Source organism: Pelodiscus sinensis, chromosome 5 (genome assembly GCF_049634645.1).
Source record: "Pelodiscus sinensis isolate JC-2024 chromosome 5, ASM4963464v1, whole genome shotgun sequence".
Taxonomy (NCBI): Eukaryota; Metazoa; Chordata; order Testudines; family Trionychidae; genus Pelodiscus; species Pelodiscus sinensis.
The window spans coordinates 85,990,108-86,015,341 of record NC_134715.1 but is presented as its reverse complement, the minus strand read 5'-3'; the positions used below and the strand labels follow the sequence as shown (position 1 = coordinate 86,015,341).

Here is a 25,234-nt window from a genome sequence, read left to right as displayed (position 1 = left end):
TGGTTTTCATCTCTCGTCCTACAAGATGCATATTTTCACGTGTCCATATAATCTGCTCATAGACATTTTCTTCGTTTTACCCTAGGTTTGCAACATTACCAATATATTGTCCTACCCTTCAGACTCTCCACAGCACCAAGGGTTTTCTTCCAGGTGTTAGCAGAGGTCACAGCCCATCTCAGGAAACATGGTGTCCCCGTTTATCCATATCTCAACAATTGCCTCATCAAGGCAAGAACCAGGCACGATTCCTACCACTGTACCCATCTGGTACAATTGTGTTTCCAATCATTAGGACTTATGATAAACAAGAGCAAATCAGTGCCCACACACACTCAGTCCATCCAATTTATCGGAGCCCGTCTCGACTCCACCACAGCCGTTGCCTCCCTACCTCCCAACAGGGTCCTCAGGTTCATCCAGTTAGCTCATTCGCTCTGTGTAATGCCACTTGTCACAGTTCACGACTGTCTACAACTTTTGGGTCACATGATGTCTTGCAACCCTGTGGTCCCCTTCTCCAGCTAACCCAAAAAACGGCATTTCTAGTCGCAATAAAGTAAGTTACAGGGACACCCTAATGGAGGACTTACTGTTCACCATCCTTCTTAAGGACAAAGTCTCTTTACAGATGTACCCCAAGTTTTTACCAAAGGTGTGGTCCCTCTTTCACCTCAACCAAATGATACTTACCTACATTCTTCCCAAAGCCTCACGCCAGCACCTGCAAGGCACAGATGCATACCCTCCATGTCTGAAGGGCACTCTCCTTTTACACCCACAGAACAAAATCCTTCAGATTGTCTCCATGACTCTTCGTCTCCATTGCAGAATGCAAGAAGGGGAGCCACATAATCTTTGGGAGGATATCTCATTGGAATTCTGACAGCATCACCATGTGCTACTTGCTCAATCATCTACCACCACCTACCTCAATCTGGGCACGCACTACTAGAGCAGTCGCCACCTCAGTCACTTATCTGAGGAAGGTTCCCATCGTTGACATGTGCTGTTGCTACATGGGCATCAGAACAAACATTTGTTAAGCACAATGCACTTTCCTCCTGGCCTCTCCATTACACAAGAGTAGCAAAGGCTGTACTGCAGACAGCTTACCTGCCAGATCCAACGTCCCTACCTCCATAACACAAATTGCTTTGCAGTTACCTACTGTGGAGCACCCCCAAGGAGCTGTCTGTCTCTCTCGAAGAGGAGGTTACCTTGTTGTAACTGACGCTTTTCAAGATGAGTGTCCCTGGGGGTGCTCCACTATCCTCCCTTTCTCCCCTCTACTTCGGGGGGGGGGGGGGCAAAAAAAAAAGGCTTTCTCCTATGGTGGGTTTCGGACAGAGAAGTACCTGAAAGGAGGGTGGCTGCACATGCTGGATGGTGCTGGAGGACCAGCGCGCCATGCATGCATAACCCCCCATGCATTGCTATCAAGAATCTGTTCTGCAACGCTGGGATGCACCTACGCTTACTGTGGAGCATCCCCAGGGACGCTCATCTCGAAGAACATCAGTTACAGCAAGGTGAGAAACCTCTTCATTCCAACATTCTCTGTGTGTGTGCGTGCGTGCGCATGCATTCACTTTCTAGAGAATTTTTTTTATTTTACTATTTTAAAAAAAAAAGGAAAGTGGATGATTGTAACCATGTTTTAAATCAGCAAGCAGGAGTCATGTGTTTTAATTGTTTTGCATTTTTACTTTCATTCTTTTCCTAAAGAAAAGTTGATTTTTATTCTCTCGCAACTATTGAAACATGTTGACTTGAAACTCAGTACAGCTTTAATACTAAGTTTGGTATTCTTTTTGCTAACAAGTAGTATACACTGTAGTGCTACGCATTTACTTACGCCATTTATATAACTTACTTTACATTTATTAAGTTCTTTACACATTAAATAATTGTGAATAATGCATTTCTTATTTATAAGATGAGGATTAATTTTTTACTTGTGATTTGTGTCAGTCTGTTTGGATGGTAATTTAAATTCAATTAAAAAGAATAAAAGCACATTCTTTATTAAATAAAACTACTGCAAGTGCTGAAACAAAAAAAATTATCAAATGTATCACAATATTTTGCTTTTATAGCTAAATGATTTTAATAAAACAAAGGAACTATTGTCTGCAATTAAGAGTTTGTTTCTTCAGCCCCATGTCCCTCAAGGTTTTAGAACTACAGTTGAACTTCCCAAATCCAGGACTATCTAGTCCAGCACCATCTGTGGTCCGGCTGGGCCATGAATGTTGCTGGACCAAATTGTCCCAGAGGCCTGGGGTGGGAGCCAGCCAGAATAATGCAGGGCTGGGGAGCTCTGGCTGGACCAGCAGCGGCTGGGGAAACTCCCAGCGTCATTGGGGCCAGGCAGTGAACTGGGAGCCCCCACCCCAACTAGGGAACCCCTGGCATCAGTGGGGCCAGGTGGCAGCTGGGGGACCCCTTGCCAGGAGCAGGACTAACCCTGACAGCAGTGGAGCCGGTAACACTGGGGAACTCCCAGTGGCAGCGGCCGGGTAGCCCCAAACCAAGCTGTTTGGGTAACCCCGTCAGGGAATCCCCAGCGATAGTGGGTCCAGGCTGTAGCAGGGGATCCTTAGCCAGGGAACCCTAGAGAACCCGCAACCGCAGCGGGGCCAGTAGTGTCTGAGTGGGACTGTCAATGGCCAGGCAGCTTGGCAGGGGAACCCCAGGCAATCCCCAGTGACTAGGCCAGTCAGAACCCCAGGGAACTCTGGTGGCAGCGAGCGGGCAGCGGGGTGGGAGCCCCAGCTTTGGGGTCCCCAAGGAGAGGAGCATAGAAGTAGGGCAGCCATCGGGGAGTATGCACCTCCCCTGATTAGCAAGCTCCCTGGTTTGGGACCGCTCAGGGCCCAAGGGCACCAGATCATGGTAGTCCACTCTGTAGTAAATCTCACATTCTCAGACTTAATGTTTAATCACAGATTGGAAGAGGAAAACAAGCTCTCTTACTTTTTAAACTTTGAATTGGTTTAATAACTTTGAATGAATGAGTAATTTAACTGAATTAATTAAATAAAATGAAATTAGTTTTTTTTTAACGTGATAAACCTGCTGTCAAAAGCTGATCTAGCCTTCAGCAGACTCTGATGCTTATTGAAGTGATTATCATAAGGTTAGGCCTCAACATAAGTTGTCAATTTGAAGTTTAAATTTAAAGTAAATTATTTTAAAATAACTATATTTAATTAAATTAATATACTAAATTAAAAATATACTTTTATCTCCTGCAAATAATGAATTTAAATCTTGTTAATGTTACATGGATAGCCTTAATTCTGTCATTCCTAATTATGGAGTGCTTGAGTTTGCAAATGACATTTTTCAGACATTTTTGTTTGTGGTTTTATATTTCCTAGCTTTTTAAAAAAGTGACCTGAAAAACCACCAATTCCATCCTGTATAATCATACTGATACCCAAATGATTTATCTTCAGGATTAAAAACTTGAGATGCACAGCATCTTCCACTTGAGCTAAGAGTAAATGACAAAAATAGTAGGTTGTCATGTGTTGTGGGCTAACCACTAGAGCAAGAGTTGGCAATAATTTTAGAAGGGGGGCCACTTCACAAATTTTTGAAGTGGCCCTGGACCATCCCAGAATGTCCTTGGGAGAAAGTGACAGGATCAGGACACTTCCCGTGCTCCCCCATCTGATTGGCCTGGGAGTGGGGGAGCACATGAAGTCTTCCTCTTCCCCTAATACTGCCTTTCCCTCCCTCCCCCAGATCTCACCCTGCAGGGGGCATGCAGCACCTACCTTACAGTCTAAGCTATCTATAACAACAAACAAAACTAAAAACACCCACCCACGATAGTTTGATCTTTTGTTGTACTCCCAATTGAAGTCTTTATTTCACTTTGAGAATTATTTGATTATAAAGGGTAAGCTGTTTCCAGCTCTGTTTTATTGCTGCTGTAGATAGTGGCAGAACCCACACAGCATCTTCTACGTTAGAAGACTGTGATTGCCCTTTGGTGTTTATAGTAATATCACACTGAGATTGACTACCCAAAAAAAAGCTCACATGGGGTGATCATTCTTGCAATGAATATTTCCCTGTCTGACGGGCAATATAAAAACAGTAATGGTAAGTATAGGTGGTTGTGAGGACCAAGCAGCAAATGGGGGTGGGGGATGGAAAGTCAGAGGGACATTTAGTTGTGAATGGGCAGGATTTTATTTCAGGTAACTCATCACAGATGTTGGTCAAATTGTCTTCTGTAATAGAAGACAGATGTGATCTGATTAATACCTGTATGCAAGCATTTATTTTTAAACTGCCTTTTATAAGTTAAATAAATATTATCTAGATTCCCGCCGCCCCTCTTCTTTTCTTCTCTTTAACATTATCCATTGTGGTGAATCTCTCTCCAATGAAGACAAGCTGGAAATGGCCCCCTCTTCAAATTTATCAATGGGCTCTTTAGGTCAGTTGGATAAGTTAACTAGAGAGGAACATGTGGTGCTTCGTCTCCCTGTCGCCCTCTGAACATATAGCTGGTTCCAGGTGCAGGCAGCAAGTTTGAAACTCTGACTTTGGAGCATCACTCTTTATTTCAGAGACTAGTACTGTATTGACTCCTTAAAACATGCAAATCTAGAACATGATTTTTCAAGCCTCTCAAATTCATTTATAAAAAAAAAACTTTACAGTTGTCAAAATACAATATGACAAGATCCTCAGGGTGCAGCCTGAGACTGAGAGGTGTGCCCCCATACCTCTCCAGCCTGGGTTGTGTGTGTCAATGCTTTGCTAGTGACAAGTAGCAAACACTTCCAGGCACTGTTATCACCTAGCCCAACCATGTGAAGAGCCCAGCTAGATTGCACAAAAGCTCCAAGCCATTCATGAATCACACAAAGACACCAGCCAAATTCCCCCAGCTCCTAGTACTGCATCTCAGGAATAGTATAGTTCTTCTCAAGATGAGCAATGCAAGTTTATTAATTAATTCAACACTTCAATAATGGAAAACAAATATTTACTAGATTTTGTAAACCTGAGCAGATGATTTACTTCTTGCAAACTTCATGCAAACTCACTGAAAAACTGAAAAAAGGGCTGCCGACGGGGAGGGAAGAAGCAAAGGGAACAGCTGCCCTGGGGCCCAGTGATTCCAAAGGGCTCCAGTTGCCATCACTGCTGACATAGTGTGTCACATACAATACAAGTTTTAAATGCCAACTTAACAGTCTGTATAAGTGGCTTCTCTGTATTTCTGTCTGTCAGAATAGCTGTAATGCAGAAGAAAATGAGGATCTTCGTTCTTGATCACATTTAGTAAAGGCACTCAAGGTTATCTATTCATTTATAATGTATTAAGCTATTTTCCACATGTCCATTTTAATTTTTTTAGGTGTAGTTGGTTTTAGTATACATGACTTTTTATTTATTAAATTGCTAAAATGTACTCTCACTTTTCATTGGGGATATCCAATATTCAGAAAATAAGCTGTTTTCATAATGAATATATTTGCCTTGGATACAGTATATATTTCATTAGCCAATTCTCTCAGATGAAATTTTGATAATAGATGGCTTTTACATGATTATTTGAAGGTCAGTTGATTTGGATTTTGTTAGGCAAATGTGGAAAACAAGTTTCTTCTTTGAGTGATTGCATATGTCCCTTCCACGTTAGGTGTGTTTACTTGTCATGTGCACCAGTGCCAGAATTTTTTCCCTGAGCACTATCTGTAGAGGAATGGCTCTGGTGACCTTTGGGATGGTATAGCATAAAGAGTTCCGCAAGCTCCCCAAACCCTCACTTCCTTCTTGCTGCCAGAGAGGTGTAATAGAATTGCTATAGCATCAGCTAGTCTTATTTGCCATTCATTCTTGTAAACGCAGTACCTTTGTTGTATATAGTTCTACCTTATTGTTATAGTTCTTCGTTGAGTAGTGTCCCTATGGGTGCACCACTCAAAGTGTCGGGCTTGTCCCGATGCCGCAATCCGGAGAATCTTCATTAGCAGTAGCCCTGCCGGACCGTGCATGCGCACCTGCTGTCTCGTGCTGTTCACGCCTTTCTGCTGAGCATGGTCCGGCCCCATCAGTTCCTTTCCAACCGTCTGTGGCTGCAGACTGAGTTAGTACGCGCTCCCCCTCTGATCTGAGGAAAACAGGAAATTAGTTATAGAATCATAGTTAGTTCCTTGTTCGTTAGTTGTTGTTATTTTTTGTTACTCATTATAGTATATACTACAGTTTAAAAAAAAAAACTAAAAACTTTCCGTCCTAGTTATACATTTGGTTTGAGTAGCGCCGCCCCCCCCCACCCCCCCAAAAAAAAGAATAAGAAGAAAAGATTAAGACAGTTAAATAAGCAAGATCATTATGCTGGGGTCACCCGGCTTCAAAAATTGTTCGCAGTGCCGAGTTGCTATGCCCATCCAGGAGACGGGTACATTCCGCAAAAGTGCGCACATTGCACTAAACTGACCGCGTGTGTGCGATAGGGAAATGAGGCTGAGGATGCTTTTGTTTAATAAATCCAAATGCCCGGTGCGGACGAGCCATCCTCAGGCATCTCAGGGACGCATGAAGCTCACCCGATCTCCAATGAGCCTAACCGCAGGACTTCAAAACCCACCGGACGAGTGAGTGTGGGTGTTAGACCGGGCACCTCAGGCATTCTGCCAAGGCACCCCACCGAAAAGATGGGCAAGGGCCGTAGCACTTCAGCTCCACGCCCTGCCCTATCAAAGGACCTGGTACCGGCACCTTTGTGGTGATGGCAACATCAGCCCCGCTATCCACGGTGGCACCGGCGGTGCAGGCAGAGTCAAGCGCCACACAGCCCTCATCGCTGCCATTGCTGCTCCTGGTGCCGATACAGCTGATAGCGCCTGCGGCACCAGTGTACATAAAGAACAGTGTACATGATGCTGCTTCCGCGCTGGCCAGTCTGCTGCACACGGCACTGTCTTCCCCATGCATCTCCTTGGTGCCTACTAAGGCATGGCGGAAGTCAGGACACATTTGGACGCCATCCCTTACTCTGGACTGGGCTATTTTTTCTCCTAGACCTCTTTCATCTGCCTCATCCTGTTCTGGCAGTCATCAGTGCGCTTCACATTATATCTCCACCAGAAAAGCACTTTTACAGTTCACCTCGTGACTCCCCTCCACAACGGTATTACCGAGTTCACTATTCCCACTCCCCATCTCATTACACTTTGGGGTCTATGTCACCAAGATCCTCAAGACCCTTGGGTTACTCACTCCACTATGGGGCAACAAGGAGGTGTTCTCCATGATGTTCGCCGGGCTCATACCATCATGGGTGATGCTATGACTGTTATTATCACGACCGCCCAAGCTCGCTCAGTAGATGATACCCGCGATCACGATCTCTGCGTTGCAGGCCCCTGGCTTCACCACCTCAAGATCCGCTCTTTGTGCAGCTCTGCCAACTCCTGCGGAGGACACAATCTCAGTCTCTAGTCATGAGGAGCAGAGTGACAACCACACTCTGCATCAGGAGCAACAGCACTTGGATTCCCCTACCGGACAGTCATCATCACCACCTGACAACACAGTTTTCCCAGGGGAATCTTCTCCAACAAAGGACCATAAACAATTTCAGGGGCTCTTTAAGAGAGCTGCCCAATCTCAGGAGGTCCAAGCTACAGATGTGCAGCAAAAACAACATTGTTTGCTAAAAAACTTGCAAAAATCAAAGCTAGTGCTCCCTTTTGACAAGGCCATATTGGAGATTGCCAATGACATCTGGCAGACTCCAGCACCCACTTTACCAACCAACAGATGATCGGATAAGAAGTATTTTGTATCCCAGAAAGGTATGGAATTTTTGTTTACACACCCCCAGCCCAATTCCCTCGTCATGGATGCTGCACAACAGAGGTCAAAACCACCGCTAACGACGAGGCTAAGCATCTGGACATCTTAGGCAGAAAAGTATATTATTCTGCCACCTCAACCTTAAGAATGTCCAATTACATGGCTCTTTTCACAAATCACGATTTTGACAACTTTTCAAAGTTAGTCCCTCTTTTGGAGCCCTTACTGGACTCCAAATGACAAATTCTGAAGGCAGTAATCCAGGAAGGCTACACAGTGGCCCAAAGAGCACTGCAGATCGCCCTTGACATAGCCAACGCGGCGGCATGAACCACAGCTACAGCCGTGGTTATGCGTTGTGCATCTTGGTTGCATCTGGCGGCCGTCCTGAAAAACCTACAAGCCAAGGTTGAAGACTTATCTTTTGATCGCCAATTGCTCTTTGCTCAAAATACAGATCAGGTATTCCATTCAGGCAAAGACTCCTGCACCACTTTGAGGATGTACATGCCTCCGCATAGATGTAAAAGATATATGCCCTAAAACAAACAGAGGCCTTTCTCTTATGCTGCACCCTGTGTTAGGCCATACTATGGCCAAGACAATGCCTGCAAAAACGGTGCCAGCAGGGTTGGCAGCAAGTTAGACGTGTTGATCAAGGGACTGTGCACCACGCCTTTGACAGAGGCTCTGCATGAGGTACAAAAATTATTTCATCACGGGTTGAGACCTTATCAACAGCGTTGGTCTTTCATAACCACTGACTGTTGGGTCCAGGGCATAGTCACTTCAGGATACGTCATCCCTTTCAACTCAATCCCTCCTCCCACCCACCTTCCCCATCCCTTTTCACAGACCCCTCTCACGAGCCTCTTCTACAGCAAAAGTTCTCCCACCTACTTACCATAGGAGCAGTGGAGAGGGTACCAGCTCAGTTTCATGGGAAGGGTTTTTATTCCCGGTACTTCCTCACTCAGAAGAAGTCAGGGGGCTGGAGACCTATTTTGGACCTACACCAGCTCAACCATCACCTGTGAAAACAAAAATTCAAGATGGTCACGTTAGCCTCTATCATCCTAGCTCTCGACAAAGGGGATTGGTTCACGTCCCTTGATTTACAGGATGCCTATTTTCATGTAACAATACACCCGGCCCACAGGCGATTTCTCCAGTTCGTAGAGGGCATGGACCACTACCAATACAGAATGTTACCTTTTGGACTTTCAGCAGCGCCAGGAGTTTTTTCCAACACACTGGCGGTAGTGGCTGCCTACCTTCGACGTCTCCATATCATGATCTTTCCGTATTTAGACGATTGTCTATTGAAGGCTTTCACCCTGGACGAAGCTACGCAGGCAGTCACCACTACCACGACAGTGTTCAAGGCTCTAGGGCTCATAATCAATCTTGAAGTCTTTCCTAATGCTGAGTCACTGCCTAGAATTCATTGGTGCAAGGCTCGATTCATCGACCACAAGACCATACTTATCCATAAAGAGGTTTCACATTATCCAGGACTTAGTTCAGACTGTATCAATTTCTCCCAAATCTCATCTACTTACCTGCCTACGGCTGTTATGGCACATGGCTCCCACCACATATGTGGTGCCGCACGCAAGACTTCATCTGTGAAGCCTTCAACATTGGCTATTCACGATATACACACCAACTGTCCATAGCGCACACAGTACAGTCTCCATTCCAAAAGACGTTAGGGGCTCACTAGCGTGGTGGGACAGTCCCAAGAACATGTTAATAGGTGTCCCCTTTGACAGGCAGAAACCCACAGTACAGATCACAACAGATCCGTCCTTACTCGGGTGGGGTGCCCGTTTACAGGGCCATTGGTCTCAGGGTCTCTGGACACCCCAAGAATCTCTGCAGCACATAAACTTCCTCGAGTTATGAGCAGTATTCAACACCTGCAAGCATTTCCTTTGCATGATCTGAGGTTTTACAGTCCAGATCCTCACCAACAACATAAGCACGGTTTATTATATTAATTGGCAAGGCGGTGAACACTCACGCCCCCTCTGCGTGGAGGCCATACGATTATGGAACTGGGCCATTCAGCACAGTATCACCCTTAGTGCATCATACCTTCCAGGCAAGGACAACGTCTTCGCTGATACCCTCAGCAGACAATTCCTTCCTCAGCATGAATGGGAGTTGCACAACGAAGTTCTCCGCAATCTTTTACAACGCTGGGGGTTCCCCAGTATAGACCTCTTTGCCACTCACCACAACAGAAAGTGCCATCATTATTGCTTATGAGCGGGCATTGGTGCAGCTTCCTTAGGGGATGCCTTCCTGCTCGACTAGAGTCATCACCACTTGCTCTGTGCCTTTCCCCCCCTCCCACTCATTCTGAAGGTACTAGAGAAAATAGCATTGGATGGCGCAACAGTGATTTTGATAGCACCCTTTTGGCCCTGACAGACGTGGCTAACGCAATTGTTGCGAATGTCGGTGGCATAGCCACAGTGACTACCAAAGCTGTACAACTTACTATCTCAGCAACACAGTACTATGATTCACCCTCACGTCGATCGCTTGCATCTCACGGCGTGGTTCCTAGTTGGCTCCAAGGGCTGGAAATGAGCTGTTCTCAGGCTATGAAGCATGTGCTTATAAACAGCAGATGCCACGCTACTTGCAAGACTTACCTCCATAAATGGTACCAGTTCCAGTCCTGGTGCTCAGCAAGAGCTTTTGATCCTCTTTCCTTACCTATCCAGCAAGTACTCGATTACATCCTGCACCTAAAGACAACAGGCTTGTCGATTTCTTCCCTCAGGGTTCACCTGGTGGCAATCTTGGCCTTCTGTCCTCCCATCGACGACCATTCGGTGTTCGCACACTCACTAACCAAAAGATTCTTAAAAGGGCTCAAGAATCTGTATCCTGCTCACAGAATTCCACCAGAGCTGTGAGACCTGGCTCTAGTCTTGGACACCCTGACTCATCCCCCCCTTCGAACCTCTTGTGATGTGCGACCTCCAAATGCTCACGATAAAGGTGGTGTTCCTGCTTGCCATAACTTCGGCGTGGCGAGTGAGCGAATTAGCGGCTCTCTCCACCGATCCACCATACACATTGTTCACTGAGCATGGAGTAGTGCTTCGTGTCATCCTCCCTTTCTACTGAAGGTGAATTCCTTTTTTCATATAAATGATCCCATAAGTCTGCTGACATTCTATCCAAAACCGCATTACGCAGTGGAAGAATCATGGTTACATACGCTGGACATCAGAAGAGCGCTAGTCTTTTACCTTGAGAGAACACGTGGTTTCAGGAAGTCTCAGCGCCTTTTCCTATCTACAGCCGAGTGTTCAAAAGGCCAGCAACTCTCCGCAGAACGCTTTTCTAACTTGATAGTTTCTTGCATCACCTGATGTTACGCCTTTCGTAATAAATCTTTACCAAAGCAACCTTATGCCCACTCCACCAGAGGCATGGCCACATCAACAGCTTATCTTAAGAGTGTATCATTACAGGACATATGCTGTGCAACAACCTGGTCATCTGCTCTTACCTTTGCCAGACATTATGCCTTCATGAAAATATTGAAGAGCGATTCTGCAATGTCCCAAGCAGTTCTGTCCACGGCGCCGAGAACATAAGTCCGAAGCACACGTATAGCATTGGACCACTGCTATGTACTCACCTTGAACGGAGCGCCCCCGGGGACACTACTCGATGAAGGAGAGAGTTACTCACTTTGTGCAGTAACGTCTGTTCTTCGAGATGTGTGTCCATGGGTGCTCCATGTCCCTCCCTTCTCCCTGCTTCGGAGCTACTGTTTTCTCTTTTTCAGATGCTTCCGGATGGGAGGAACTGATGGGGCCAGACCGTGCTCAGCAGAAAGGCGCAAACTGTGTGAGACAGCAGGCACGCATGTACGGTCTGGCGGGGCTACTGCTAATGAAGATTCTCCGGATTGTGGCATCAGGACGAGCTTGACACCTTGAGTGGAGCACCCATTGGGGGGGGACACATCTCGAAGAACAGACGTTACTGCACAAAGTGATATAACTCTCTTTTTGTAATAGTCTGTAGTTGTCCGAGACAGGATTTAGCCTTAGGGATGCAGAATGCCTCAATCCGAGGCTTCAAGCCTTTTTGAAGAGTGCAAGCATCCTGATAAGTTGAGCTTATTGGGTAGCTGAGTTGACTAGTCATCTATTCAGTTCTCCACTCCCTTCCCCCTTATTATTGGCTCTGTATCAGAGGCAGCAAAGGAGGGAGAACGGGAGCTGGTGCTGAGGGGAGTCAGCTTAAAAGCTGGTTCCCTCTAGCACCATCTCGGCAGTGCCACCTGCCCCTCTCCCCCACGCTGCTGCCTCTATCAGACCCTCTGCCCGCGGTAGACCCTAGGCTCATTGCGGGCAGAGGCTGCTCAAGCAGCCTTCCCTTATTGACTAATCATGTAGTTGATATGATTAGTCAGTAACCCGCTTCTTAACATCCTTAATCCTATGCCTATTAGGGTACGTCTATGCAGCAACATTATTTTGAAATAACTAGTGTTATTTCGAAATTACTTACTCCACATCTACACAGCAGGCAGTTATTTCGAAATAATGTTGAAATACTGTCAAGCTGGAGGATTTCTTACTCCTACTCCTGTAACCCTCATTGTACAAGGAGTAAGGGAATTAGAAGGAAGAGTGCTCTATTTCAAAATAAGTGCTGTGTAGATACTCCCTATTTCAAAATAAGCTATGCTGTTGTCATAGCTCAATTTGCGTAACTTATTTCGAGTAAAGCCCTGCTATGTAGATGCACCATTAGTGACCTTAGGCTCTCCTACTGGAGTCTGTGCTAGCTCTGGCACCAGTGCAGAAGTCAGAGTTTGCCTTGAGAACCATGGTGTCAGTGTGCAGCATCCCACCAGTGCAATCTTAAAGCCAGCACCATTCCCTGATCCGGACAAGAAACTGAAGGCATCAGCAAGGGAATGATCTCTGATATCCTGTAAGGGAAAGGAGAAGTTGGAAGAGAGCTAAGACTCGTGTTGAGTGGCTTGTCACCTGTGTCTGAGAGTTGGGCTCCAGCTCAAGTAGAACAGTTCAGTCCTTCCCATCTCAGGCCAATTATGCTGGGAAGCAATGAATGCCTCTGGCACCTAGAGGTACCATTGACCCTGGAGGCCTTGTGGGTGGTGCAGGATATATTGTCCTTACCGGTGCCAGTGGCACCGACACCAGCAGTGTCAAGATCCCAGGGCAAGACCGTATTGGGCTCTTTTTGATCATCTTCCCAGCAGGCCCATTCCCTGTCTAAGGGATCATACCACCAGCACTCTTCCTCACATTAGGATACTGGCTTAAAAAACACCCATTAGACCTTCTGTATCTGAGTGCCAAAAGCAGGACTCGGAGGGCAACAGTCATGGAAACTATTAGGTAGACCAGTCAAGGTATGTGGATCCCAGCATGGCCACTGGTACAAGACCCCTGTATCTCTGAGACTATGGCACCACTCCCAGGACCATTAAGGAAAACAGCATTGTTGGTCCCCCCCATACAGATCTTCATGGTCTTGATGGTCCTCAGGCCACCAGACTTGCTCTAGCTCCCAGGCCCAATCAGGTTGCTAATGCCAAGCAAGCGATGAGAAGCATCTGTCGCCTGGCTCCTGTCACCAATCTGCATATCCTCAATAGTCTCTGGAGTCCATGGCAGAGGTTTGTCCTGGTCAGAGAGATCCTCTCAGGACCACAATACTCACCATCATGTGGAAGATGGTAAGAGACACTCCTGGTCTCCAGGCAGTGAGCATGCAGACTCAGAAGTTGGCACAGCGTAGGGTTCCCTTCCACCAAGTCAGGCACTGACGTCAGTGGTAGGGCCCTTACTGCAACTCCCCACATCATTGAAGGGACAGTAGCTGGTACCCCTGGAACGCATGGTGATTACTCAACTGTTTCAGGTTCCCGGTGAGTTTCAGGGAAGTGTGAGACCATTGGCCTCAGTGTCCCAGCCCCCAAGTCAGGTTCAAGCTCCTGAGGAAAACCCTCAGACCCGGGAGGTTCTAGCACTTCAACAGGTCACTCTGCAGGAAGGGGTGGGGCACCAGCATCATTATCCTCCCCAGACTAGGGATGTAAAATCTCAGTAAATCTGTTAGCCAGTTAAACACTACGCTTAACCAGTTAAATGGGGGCAGGCTGGAGTGCACCTGCCTTGCAGCTGGTTAGGAGCTGTTCATCACCCAGTAAGGTTAATATTCATATCCCTACCCTGGATGAGGCCATCACAAGTTCCTGTCTCTCAGTGCCACAAGACCATGCAAAGGTGCACCAGAAAATCCTCAAAAAGGTCCTCAAAAGGGTCTCATCTAACCTGGAGCTGCATGTGGAAAAGCTCAAGGACCTAGCAGAGGCCCTATTTCAGGGGTGGCCAGCCTGAGGCTCAGGAGCCACCTGAAGCTCTTCTGAAGTTAATAACTCCGGGGCTGCAGCTATAGGTGCCACCTTTCCAGTGCTCAACTCCTGGCTCCTCCTCCTCTTCCAAGTATACTGCACCCTCGTGCTCAGAATTCCTATACACTCAACCCCAGAGTCGTTGGTGGTAGAAGCAGTCAACCAGAAGAGGTAGGGACAACCAGGGGTGATGCCAAAGAATGAAGACTCCAAAAGACTAGATTTGTTTTAGTGAAAAATATATTTGTCCTCCAGCCTCTAGTTCAGCTGGTGAATCACCAAGCCCTCATTGTTTTTTACAATTTTAATATGTGGCGGATCATAACCAATTTTGAGGAATCCCTTCCTGAAGGCTCCAGGCAGGAGTTTAAGGTTGATCCTGGAGAAGGATCCTGGAGAAGGACATAGTGGTTTCTAGGCAACCTTCCAAGCGGCCTCAGACACAGCGGACTCTGTGACGTAACACGATGGAATCAGACGACATCCTATGTATTGGGCATCCTGGTTGCTTCTCTCTGACCTATCAGCGCAGGCTGAGTAATCGATGCAGGGTCTTCATTTTGATGGAGTCACTTTGCTGAGCAAACGGATACCAAATTTCACAGGCTTAAGGACCCCCCACTCTTCCAAAGACCCTGCGGCTATATGTCCCCAGCCTGGCCCAGAAAAGTTTCCATCCTCAACACCCTCTGTATCAGGGTATCCAATTATGTCAGGAGCAACCTACCAAGAAAAACAGGGCTACAAATCCTGGCAGAGTCAACCAACATCCTTGGCCCAGTTGGGCTCACCTCACTCCAAACAAGAAACTCAGAATCATTTTGAGGGTGCACAGTCTTAAAGGATTATACCTTTCCACAAACTCCAATTCCTTTCCACAAACTCCTCCTACACTACCTTCCCCATCCCTCTTTTCAGGGACCCTTCTCACAAGAGTTTCCTCATTCAGGAGGTCCAGGAGCTGTTGTGGCTGAGGGTGCTAGAGGACCTTCCACCCAAGTATTGGAGCAGGAGGCTCTATTTCTGAATTACAAAGGCCAAGGGAGGTCTTTGACTCATCCTGGACCTGCAAGACCTGACTAGGTACCTGCGGAAGCTCAGAGTGGTGCTTTATTCAACTTGTATGAGAGCATTCTTGCTCATAAACAAGTTCCAGGCCCCGATGAGCCTCAACACAGAGATGTCAGTGTTTCCCCTGATCATGAGCAGGGTCTGCCTGTTCTTATTGGGGTATGTGGCGGTATGTACGTTCTTGATAATCTGGATAAAAATGTGCCCATCTCCCTGGCAGTATTTACTTTCCTGTTGTGATGAATCAATCCAGAGAACATTCTAGAAGTACTCCGATTCATCATTCCCACTCCCCCTCTCGAGCTGGTGCCAGAAGCCTTGATTGGGGAGACACATCTCAAGAGATCACCACGCCCAAGGGATGTGGACCCCGTGCAACATTACACATAAATGTCAAGGAATTCAGAGTGGTCTGGTTGGCCTGCAGGGTGTCCTCCTGTCAGGCATATTGGTGCAAGTCCTCAAAGACAGCACAGCCTCGACGTTCTACATCAGAGGACAAGGTGAGGCATACTTTTCAGTTCTATGCCAAGACACCCTCAGTGTCTGGGCTTCTGCATCAGTCACAACATGGCATCTGGAAGTGGGTCACTTCACTGTAGCCAAAAATCCCATGACATCTCAGCAGTGCTCCTCTCACCGGATGTAATCCATCCGTAGGTGGCCTGTGTGATCATTCAGGATTGGGGTTTTCCACTCGTGGGCCTGTTTCCCACCAGACGCAACAGAAAGTGCTGTTGGTTTGCTCCCAGATGGATAGGGGTCTCCTTCTCCAATGCCTTCCTCCTGTCATGGTCCAAGAGTCTGATGTACACGTTTCTGCTGATCCCTCGCATCAGCTGGGTACTAGTAAAGATTGAGAGAGAAATCTTGGATTGTTATGATCACCACAATGTGGCCTCCCTAGCACTGTTTCAGCATACTTGTGACGATGGCCCTGTGCCCTCCCTGGCCCTTCTCATGGCACTGTGCCCTTCCCAACCCAACTGCACCTGCTGTATCAGGCCCACAGTTGGCTTCTGAACCCCAACTTTGAGTCCCTGCTCCTCTCAGCATGGATGGTCCATGATTGACCCAGGAAGAACCTATCTATTCAGAGGAGATCCAGCAGGTCCTTCTGGGAAGTAGGAAACCTTCCATGAGCCTGACTTACCTGGCCAAGTGGATGAGGTCTCCCCGTTGGGCATCAGATCACGGTATCTACCCCCTCGAGCTCTCAGTTGCAGTCCATTCTGGACTACCTGCTACAACTCAGAAACTAAGGTCTGTCACATTCTTCCATCAGAGTGCATCTTGCAGTCATCTCCACATTCTATAAACTGGTCCGGGGCAGACCTTGTTCTTCTATGACATGATGATTCCTAAAGAGCCTTGATTCCTAAATGGTCTTGAGTGGTGTTACCTCCAGGTACAAAACCTGGTCCCACAGTGGTACCTGAACCTGGTCTTCTACAGACTCACTGGGTCACCCTTTGAGCTGCTGAGATCCTGCTCCCTTTCCTACTTGTCCTGAAAGGTTGTGTTCTCAGTGGCAATGATGTTGGCGAGACAAGTCTTGGAGATCAAGGCTCTGACCTTACACAGTCTTCTACAAAGACGAGGTGCAGCTGCAGACTCACCCGTCATTTCTGCCAATAGAATTTGACTAGGGTGTGGGCTCTGGAGTGGGCTGAAGATGAAAGCTCTGGGGCATGGCTCTAGCTTCGTACGGATTGGGGCTGGGGTTGGGGAGTACTTGCCTGGAGTGGCTCCTGGTCAGCAGTGCAGTGGGGTTTCTTCCTTATATATGAACCAGAACTTATTTCTACCTGTGTTCTGCTCCAAGCCCCACAAGACTGCAAAAAAGGGATATCTATTCACCTTTGACTTCTGGAGAACTGTAGCCTTTTACCTGGAACATACTAATCCCTTTCACAAGTCGACTCGACTCTTTGTTGCTATGGTTGATAGGGTAAAGGACCTCCCAGTTTCATCATAGAAGATTTCCAACTGGATTGCCTCTTTTATAAGGAACTGCTACAAGTTGGCAACAGTCCCACCTCCACCGATTGTCCAGGCTCATTTGACCAGGACATAGGCATCCTTGGTGATCTTCTTGGGACGTGTCAATTCAAGGCATCTGTAGAGCTGTGAAGTGGTCATCAGTCCACACATCTCACTATGCCATCACTCAGCAGGCCAGAAATCATGCTGTGTTTTGAAGAGCTGTGTTACAGTCACTTCAGTTATTTGAAATGGTATCTGCATTCCCAGTATTGATATAAGTGCCAAAATACTTCAGGACCAATGGAGGATCTCAGAGTCTTCTAGAATGACTAACACCGATTCCTTACTAACTTCTGTGAAAAACTCTGGTGGCATGACACTGGGAGACCTTCTTTAAAAAATTCTTCTGAGGCGCGAGCTGTTAATCCTCATTTGATTCTGAAGCCTGATGCAAAGTCTTAATTAGAAAGGGTTGTCTTTTAACTGGGCCTTATCAAAAATAATTTCCAAAGGCTTGGGTTAAAAGTTCTTTGGATGGAGCCAAAGAAAGATTAGTGACTTTGAGAGGCTGCACACTGCCAAAGAGATTCTCTTATCCAATCCAGCCCAAAATTTAGTGTGATATGCATTCATGGATCATAGGGTGAAGGTGTGGACTCATTTTCTCACTCATCTTAATCAGGGTGCTCACCTGATACTGTCTGGAAGAAGAAAAAATCACAAGACATTGTTTGAGGTTGCTGATAGACGGATGAATGGAAACATCAGTAATGCTGAATGCCAGTTGCTTTTTCAAAGGTCAGAATTAAAGGAAACCAGACAGAACCTGTCCATGCTTTGAGAAAAAACAAAATAACAATAAGAAGAAACCCTCAGTTGAATACAGACATCTTCAGTATTAATTTGGACAAAAATATTAATGCATTTTGTTACTCCTGATAGAGAAAAGGCCCTAACATTGACAGGCATGCTCAGTGACCCACAAGGAGGAAGCATATTATAAAGATACTTTTGAAAACATGAACAATATTTTAACATAGTAGTATGTCCAATATATAAAACCCTTTATGAGAAAAAATATGTATTTTTACTATAGCCTACATATTTTAAATAATGTATAGACATATCCTTTGTAAAATGTTTTATGGAGAACTAGAAGATTTACTCAGCATTGCTCAGGTCCTTAACTCAGTTTTTAGATTTTGGAAAATAAAATGAAAATGTATGTGTTTCATTTGAATAATTGCTTTGGGGTGGGGTTGGGGATGAGGGTTCAGTATGCAGGCTGCCCCAGATAGGGAGGACTGCCCCAGCTGTCTCTCACCACAGCAGCTTGGGGCCAGGTGAGACGTGCCTCTCCATGGTTGCTGAAAGTCCAGTGGGCACAGCTGGAGAAGGGGTGCATGTCCCCTGGCTGAAGCAGGTCCATATTCGTTTGCCGCCTGCACTGCCCAGCAAGAGTGAGGAATGCAGCCAACTTTACTTTCCCCTTGCTTCCTGACAAAGGGGGATAGCCAGCAATGTTCACATATGAATAAGGGGGAGCTTCAGCCCCCTCCTCTCTGCCTTGCCTAACGGACGCCTAGGAAGTGGGAGACTCAGGGCTTTTGGGGCCCCAACCATCCCATTTCACCTGCCTGGTGATTCTCAGTCTCTTCTGTGTAGTTTTCTGTGAAGCATTCCCATTCCAGGCACATCCCATTTTCCTGGCACAACCAAACCCTTATGTTGCATGAAGTTATAATAAGAAGCTGTATACTGAATTTGATGATCCTAGCTCTTACTGTTTGGGAGGAGTTCTTGAACAAACACACAAACAGACTCTCAAATATATAGTATATGTTAATTGATATACAGGCAGTCCCCGGGTTACATGGATCCGACTTACATCGGATCCCTACTTACAAACGGGGTGAGGCAACCCCGCACTAGCTGCTTCCCCCCAGCAGACCAGGGAGACGTGAAGCTAGCACCCTCCCCTCCCCCCCCCCCCCCCCAGCAGACCAGGGAGACGCGGAGCGGCTTTTCTCAGCAGACACCTCAGCTTGAGAATAAAGGACTGAGGGAAGTGAGGTGTGGGAGAATAAAACTGAGCTCTGGAGAAATGTTTGGCTAGAGTTTCCCCTACAATATGTACCAGTTCCGACTTACATACAAATTCAACTTAAGAACAAACCTACAGTCCCTATCTTGTACGTAACCCGGGGACTGCCTGTAATTATATTTGCATATTTGCTTTCTTGATTACATAGTAGTTCCAACTACATTGAGTATATATTAGGGATATAAAATGCTATCTTTTGTGTGGTATACATTTGACAAAGTAGGAGCCCTCTTGTTTTTACATTGTTTTGCACATTTCTCACACTGCAAATCAACAGACTTCTCTCACCATGACCCCTACTGCATTTTGCCTTTTCTGATAGTTTTGAAGGGTGATTATCGTAGATATTTAGTTACTAACAATTCATTTTTACTCCTTAAGAACATTTTTGTGAATGCATGGCAGAAGTTGGCCTATTATAATCAACTTCATTAATGTGGCTTGAGTGTGCTACTTTTTAGCTAGAATTTTATGAAGGAGATTTTAAAGGAAGACATTTAAATGTAACCTTCAAAGAGGAAAACCATCGACTTGTCTATTTTTTTCCTTCATAATATATATAAAATGCTTGCTTAGTTCTTTTATAAATGAATTTTACAAAAGGGCTTGGGAGGAGGGGGGGGGGGTGTTTTCCTGCTGGTGTTTTATCTGAGACTATCACAAATGTCTAACCACCTCAGACATTACTAGAAACCTGAGATATGGGTTCAATTTTTAACTGAAAAAACTAGAGTAGTTTGAATCCTTAACACACACACTTCTCTTCTCTTAAGGTGCAGTTCTGTAAGTATTAACAACAGTTTAAACAGTTTAGAATCTCTTAAATTTCTCTGCTAGATTGGTATCATTTCATCTGAAAAAGTGGGTTGTGCTCATGAAAGCTCATACCACCATTTACATTTTTTATTAGTCTCTAAGGTGCTGCTGGACCATTAATTGTTTTTTAAGTTTCTTCTATTACAGACTAAGACGGCTACCCTTCTGAATCATTTCTTTAGTTGTCCATAGATTCTTCAAAGAAAAATTAGGTAGTCATGATCAGAATTTTTAATTTCCTAGTTGTCTACTTGCCCTATATGGACTTAATCAGCTTTCTCCTGTTCTATTCCCTATGCATGAAAAAGACTCCCCTTTTCTTTAACATAACTAAGATCAGCTAATGTTTTGCTGTTTTACGTCCATAGTATAGTTTTATTTATAAGAAACTGCTCTTTAGAGCAGAGTTAATGTCTTTAGATATATTGAATAAACTAAAAGTTTCCTGTACTGGAAATCACAATCTCTAAATTACTTGGTGGTACTCTTTCTGTTCTAGGTGCTGTTTTGGTGTGAAGTTTAGTATAAATCCATCAAGAAATAACAAAATACTGAAATTTGTTCAGTAGAACACACAAAATATTAACCTTGATTATGTTAGAAAGCAATTCTATTTTTTAACTTGTATGTTGAGAACATCTATAGATAAAATCCCAGTAGCTGTAATTGGAGATGTATAAAGCCAGAGTACAGGGTCACATTAGTTCATTGCAACACAAATGACATACTTTGGTTATGTCAAATGAATTTTCTGGTGTATCTGACTGGCAGGATATGGAGATTACTGTGCAGGTTGGATGTCCCTGGTCCAGCAACATTGGGACCTGAATAGTCCTGAACAAGAGATGATTCTGAGCCAGGGGAGGTGTCCCCTGCCACCAGCCCCAAGCCAGACAGCCCTTTGCCTCTGTCCCCCACTTTCTCCCTCCCCCCTTTCTCCTGCCATGCTGCTGCTGGCCCCCCGTACTCAGGCCCTTATGGTCATCTGGGGTTCTCCGACCCCACACTGCCATGGTTCCCTGGCCCTGTGCTGCTGTGGTCAGCCAGGTTTCCCCAGCTCCACCCTGCCACGGGATTCTACACTGCCTCATGCTGCCACGGGCTGCTGGGATTCTCAAGCCCTTGACTTCAGCTGCTGCGTTTCCCTGTCCCCATGCTACCATAAGAGGCTAGATTTCCCCAGCTCTGTGTTGCTGCTGGCTGTCAGAGTTCTCCATCTCCATGCTGCCGTGGGTGGGCAAGCTTATGCTTCCTCTGTCCCCCATACTGCCACTGGTTGCTGAGGTTCTCCAGCCTGTCTTCAGCACTTTGTGGGGCTCTGGTCCCTCTGCCCTCAGCTGGACTGCTGGCCCTCCTCTCGTTAGACTCCTGGGCTCTCTTGTCCGGGAGCATTTGTGATCCTGCCAGACAACAGATGTTGCTAGACTGGAGAGTACTGGTTTTCAGAGGTTCAACCTGTAGTTAATGCATAGGAGGGAGCAGACCAAATCAGCATGGATGTAGATTCCATAATAAGTAAAAATCATTACATTTTCTGTTTTGCAATTTACATTTAATGTAATCAGTAGAGTTTAGAAAATAGAATAACATATTTTTAAATTAGAATAGTTTCTATCATCCATTTTATTCAACCCTTGAAAACCATATGTGCCTTGTTGAAATCATGACAAGTTAAGGAAATTAGCAGTCTTAAGTCCAGATGTTTTTTGTTTTGTTTTTCGTTTTTGTTTTTTGCTATTTCTGGCTGCTGTCCTTAGAAGAATTTCAGTTTTGGCAGCATAATAAATAAAACACTGTTGTTTTAGGATTTTTGTTGTTGTTGTTAACTCCTCATTTTCCTTAATTCATACATCAAGTAATGTTTATTCAGGATTTTGTGGATGTAAAGCATTGTGTAACTCCTGCTCTCATACATTATATGGGTTGTCATTGACAATAGTATTTTAATTATAGTCCCCCCCCTTTCTCCCAAAGAATTATTTGTATTATTTCATGGAGCCCTTTGCCACCTGGTGCTTTACACTTCTGCTCAAGCGCGCTGCTGCAGACACATACAGGCATCTTAGACAAAGAAAAGTGAACATGATTCTCATCCGAACCCATTAGTGCTGCTTTTTATGCACTTAAAATATACACTTTATGCTTTATTTTTGAAAGCTCTGTACATTCGTTAACTTGCCTTCATAACACAATTTAGATAAGTGTTTTACTCTTTTACAGATGGTGAAAACTCGTAACTCACTGCAGTTAAATTGATTTACTTAAGGCCACACAGTGAGTTGGTTGCAAAAGCCCTCAGGAATTCCTGACTTTGGGACCCAAAGTCCAGCAGAGAATGCTGTGTCTCAGTAAAATAAAGACATCACTGTTGGGCAGAATGAGGCATTCGAGTTGTCCCATTGAGCATTATCTTTTGGCCACTAAGCCAGATACGAAGACATTTTGATTTCTTCCTGGTGACAGAATGCACTGGAGAGTCTCCTTATCCCACTGCTGGTTGCAAAAAAAATCTTGAGTGCCAGAGGCAGTTTGCTTATCAGGAAGTCTAATTAAGAACAAAAGAACAGCCATTCTGGGTCAGACCAACGGTCCATCCACCCCAGGATCCTGTCTGCCGACAGTGGCCAATACCAGATATCCCAGAGGGAGGGAACAATAAATGTAATCCTCACGTGATCTCGCCCCTGTCACCAACCTCCAGAGAAACAGCATTTAGGGACACCATTCCTACCCATCCTGGCTAGTAGCCATTGATGGACCTAACCTCCATGAATCTAGCTTGCTCTTTTTTGAACCCCGTTAAAGTTCTAGCCTTCACCGAATCCTCTGGCAAGGAGTTCCACAGGTTGACTGTGTGCTGAGTGAAGAAAAACTTCCTTTTGTTTTAAACCTGCTTTATAATTTATATTACATATAAAGAATTATAATTCTTCTCTTCTAAACAAATACAGGTTGTATCTCCCTTAACCAGGACTCTCTGGTCTGGCAACATCCACAGTCCGGCAGGACCACGGATGTTTTTGGACCACAAAGTCCAGGTATAAGGAGGTCGGCTGCAGGGCAGGAGTGGGCGGGAGGGCGGTGCGACTCAGCCAGGAGCCCAGTGTTGAGGGAGAAGGGTGCAGCAGGGAGTTCTGGCCCCTGCTGCTGGGCAAGGGGGCTGGCAATGGCTGCAAAGTCCCTGCAGCCCCAGAAGCTGTGGCCACCACAGAGCCCTGGGAGCACTAAATGCTGCGGAGCTCCAGTCTGGGGAGCCAGGGTTGGGCAGGCAGCACGGGGGCTCAGCTGGAGTCCTAGCTGGGGGTAGCATGTTAGGAGGGACCTTCCCTTGTTCAGTAAATCCCCTTGTTCGGGACCAGTCAGATCCTGAGGGTGCCAGACAAAGAAGATCCAACCTGTATATTGTATTTTACAAAAAAAAAAACACCTACATTTTGAGAAAATGAATGTTTTAGTAGTAACGATGATTCTGGTGATCATTTATTAGAACGGTATATTTGTGTAAAATAAACAATATTCCTTTGGATAGTTATAGCAGCTTTCCTAAGGCTAACTTACAGAAGAGACTTCCATAATTACTCGTTTGTGTTCTATAATTGGAAATATTTTTAAAAAATATATAGTGTAGAAGATGAACGCTTGAGAGAATGTATGGAACGTAACTGTCAAAAATTGTATATTTAGGTGCAACTGTTTTTATTTTGTGCATATTTTTACTTCCATAATGTTTTTCTTCAAAATAATTAAACTGATCAGCGTAGGAAACCATTTTTCTACCTCTCTTTTAACTATACTTTCAGAGCTACAACATTTAAAAGGATCTATGCTTGTTCTGGCTTCTTTATTTCCTATTTTCTCGTTTTACAAAATTACTCTAAGTTACTCACATAAAAAGTCTGACACTTCTTAAGAAGTGTTTACATGACTGTTTTATTTGTAGTGACCTAGAATTCAGGCATTCTGCATGATATGTGTCTGAAGAAACAACATGTACACTAGTAACCATATATCTTTGGAATTAAAATGAAACAGAGGAGACCTTGGATTACCATCATAGTAAAATGCTTTACCTAGTTTTAAATAATATGTAGACTTATTAAGGAAAAATTGCATGTACAAAACTCTAATTTCTAGAGTGAATCATGTTACATTTTGCTATCTTTTTTTTCTTGCTAATACCAGCATTTTTTTCTTTAGTCACTTTTCCGCACCTTGCAGGTTCTGCTCCTTCATGGCCTAGTCTTGTGGACACAAGCAAACAATGGGATTATTATTCACGAAGAGAGAAAGATAGAGAACGAGAGAGAGATAGAGATCGAGAGAGGGATCGGGATCGAGATCGTGATAGGGAACGAGAACGGACCAGAGAGAGAGAGAGGGAACGTGATCACAGCCCAACTCCAAGTGTTTTCAACAGGTTAGTAATAAAATAGTTAACTATAATGCTGTATTTAAATGCAGTGTCCGTGTTAGGTAGTGTGTTTCAACACTTAAAACTTGTAGTGCGCAGCTGTATGTTCTCTGGGGACAAGAGGGTGTGGGTGTCCTTCTCCACTTTTTTTTTTTCTTGGAAACTATAGCAAAAATTTCCCAATGTAAAACAGAAGTGTAAAATATGTTTTAGATACTGCTTATAGGGCTCCAGGCATTAAGAGTATGATTTAAACTTTGTTTATGAGGGAAAGAAGCAGCTCTTTGACCTCATTAATTCAAAAAACAACTGTGGAATCTGTGGGTTCTCTTTATTATTTTACAGTTGGATTTTCTGCATTTTTTCCAAGAGCAGTGTCCACCTATGGTTGTCTCTTATTTGAAACAGTGGTATTCCTGCTGGCTCAAAATGGTTGGTTAGTTTAATGGATTTTGTGAGTAGTTGGGGAATGAATAAGGTTCTGTCCAAGCTATTCATTTATGAACTGCAGGTTTCATTCAAAGGTCAATAACTTTTTGTTTTCAAACAGATAACTCCTTTATTGACATTTCACATCTTCAGT

At 45.1% G+C, this 25,234-nt stretch overlaps 1 protein-coding gene across 16 annotated transcripts in view; it reads left to right on the top strand.

The window, feature by feature from the left end:
• Positions 1 to 25,234, top strand: part of FIP1L1 (factor interacting with PAPOLA and CPSF1) — a 101,884-nt gene that overhangs the window by 64,438 nt on the left and 12,212 nt on the right. For 14 of the 16 annotated variants that reach the window (XM_075930418.1, XM_075930422.1, XM_075930417.1 and 11 more), the window contains one exon: positions 24,438 to 24,657. In XM_075930418.1, the coding sequence (XP_075786533.1) occupies positions 24,438 to 24,657 (220 nt within the window). The remainder of the gene's footprint in view (positions 1 to 24,437; positions 24,658 to 25,234) is intronic. The other 2 variants (XM_075930419.1, XM_075930424.1) reach the window with 1 other exon arrangement.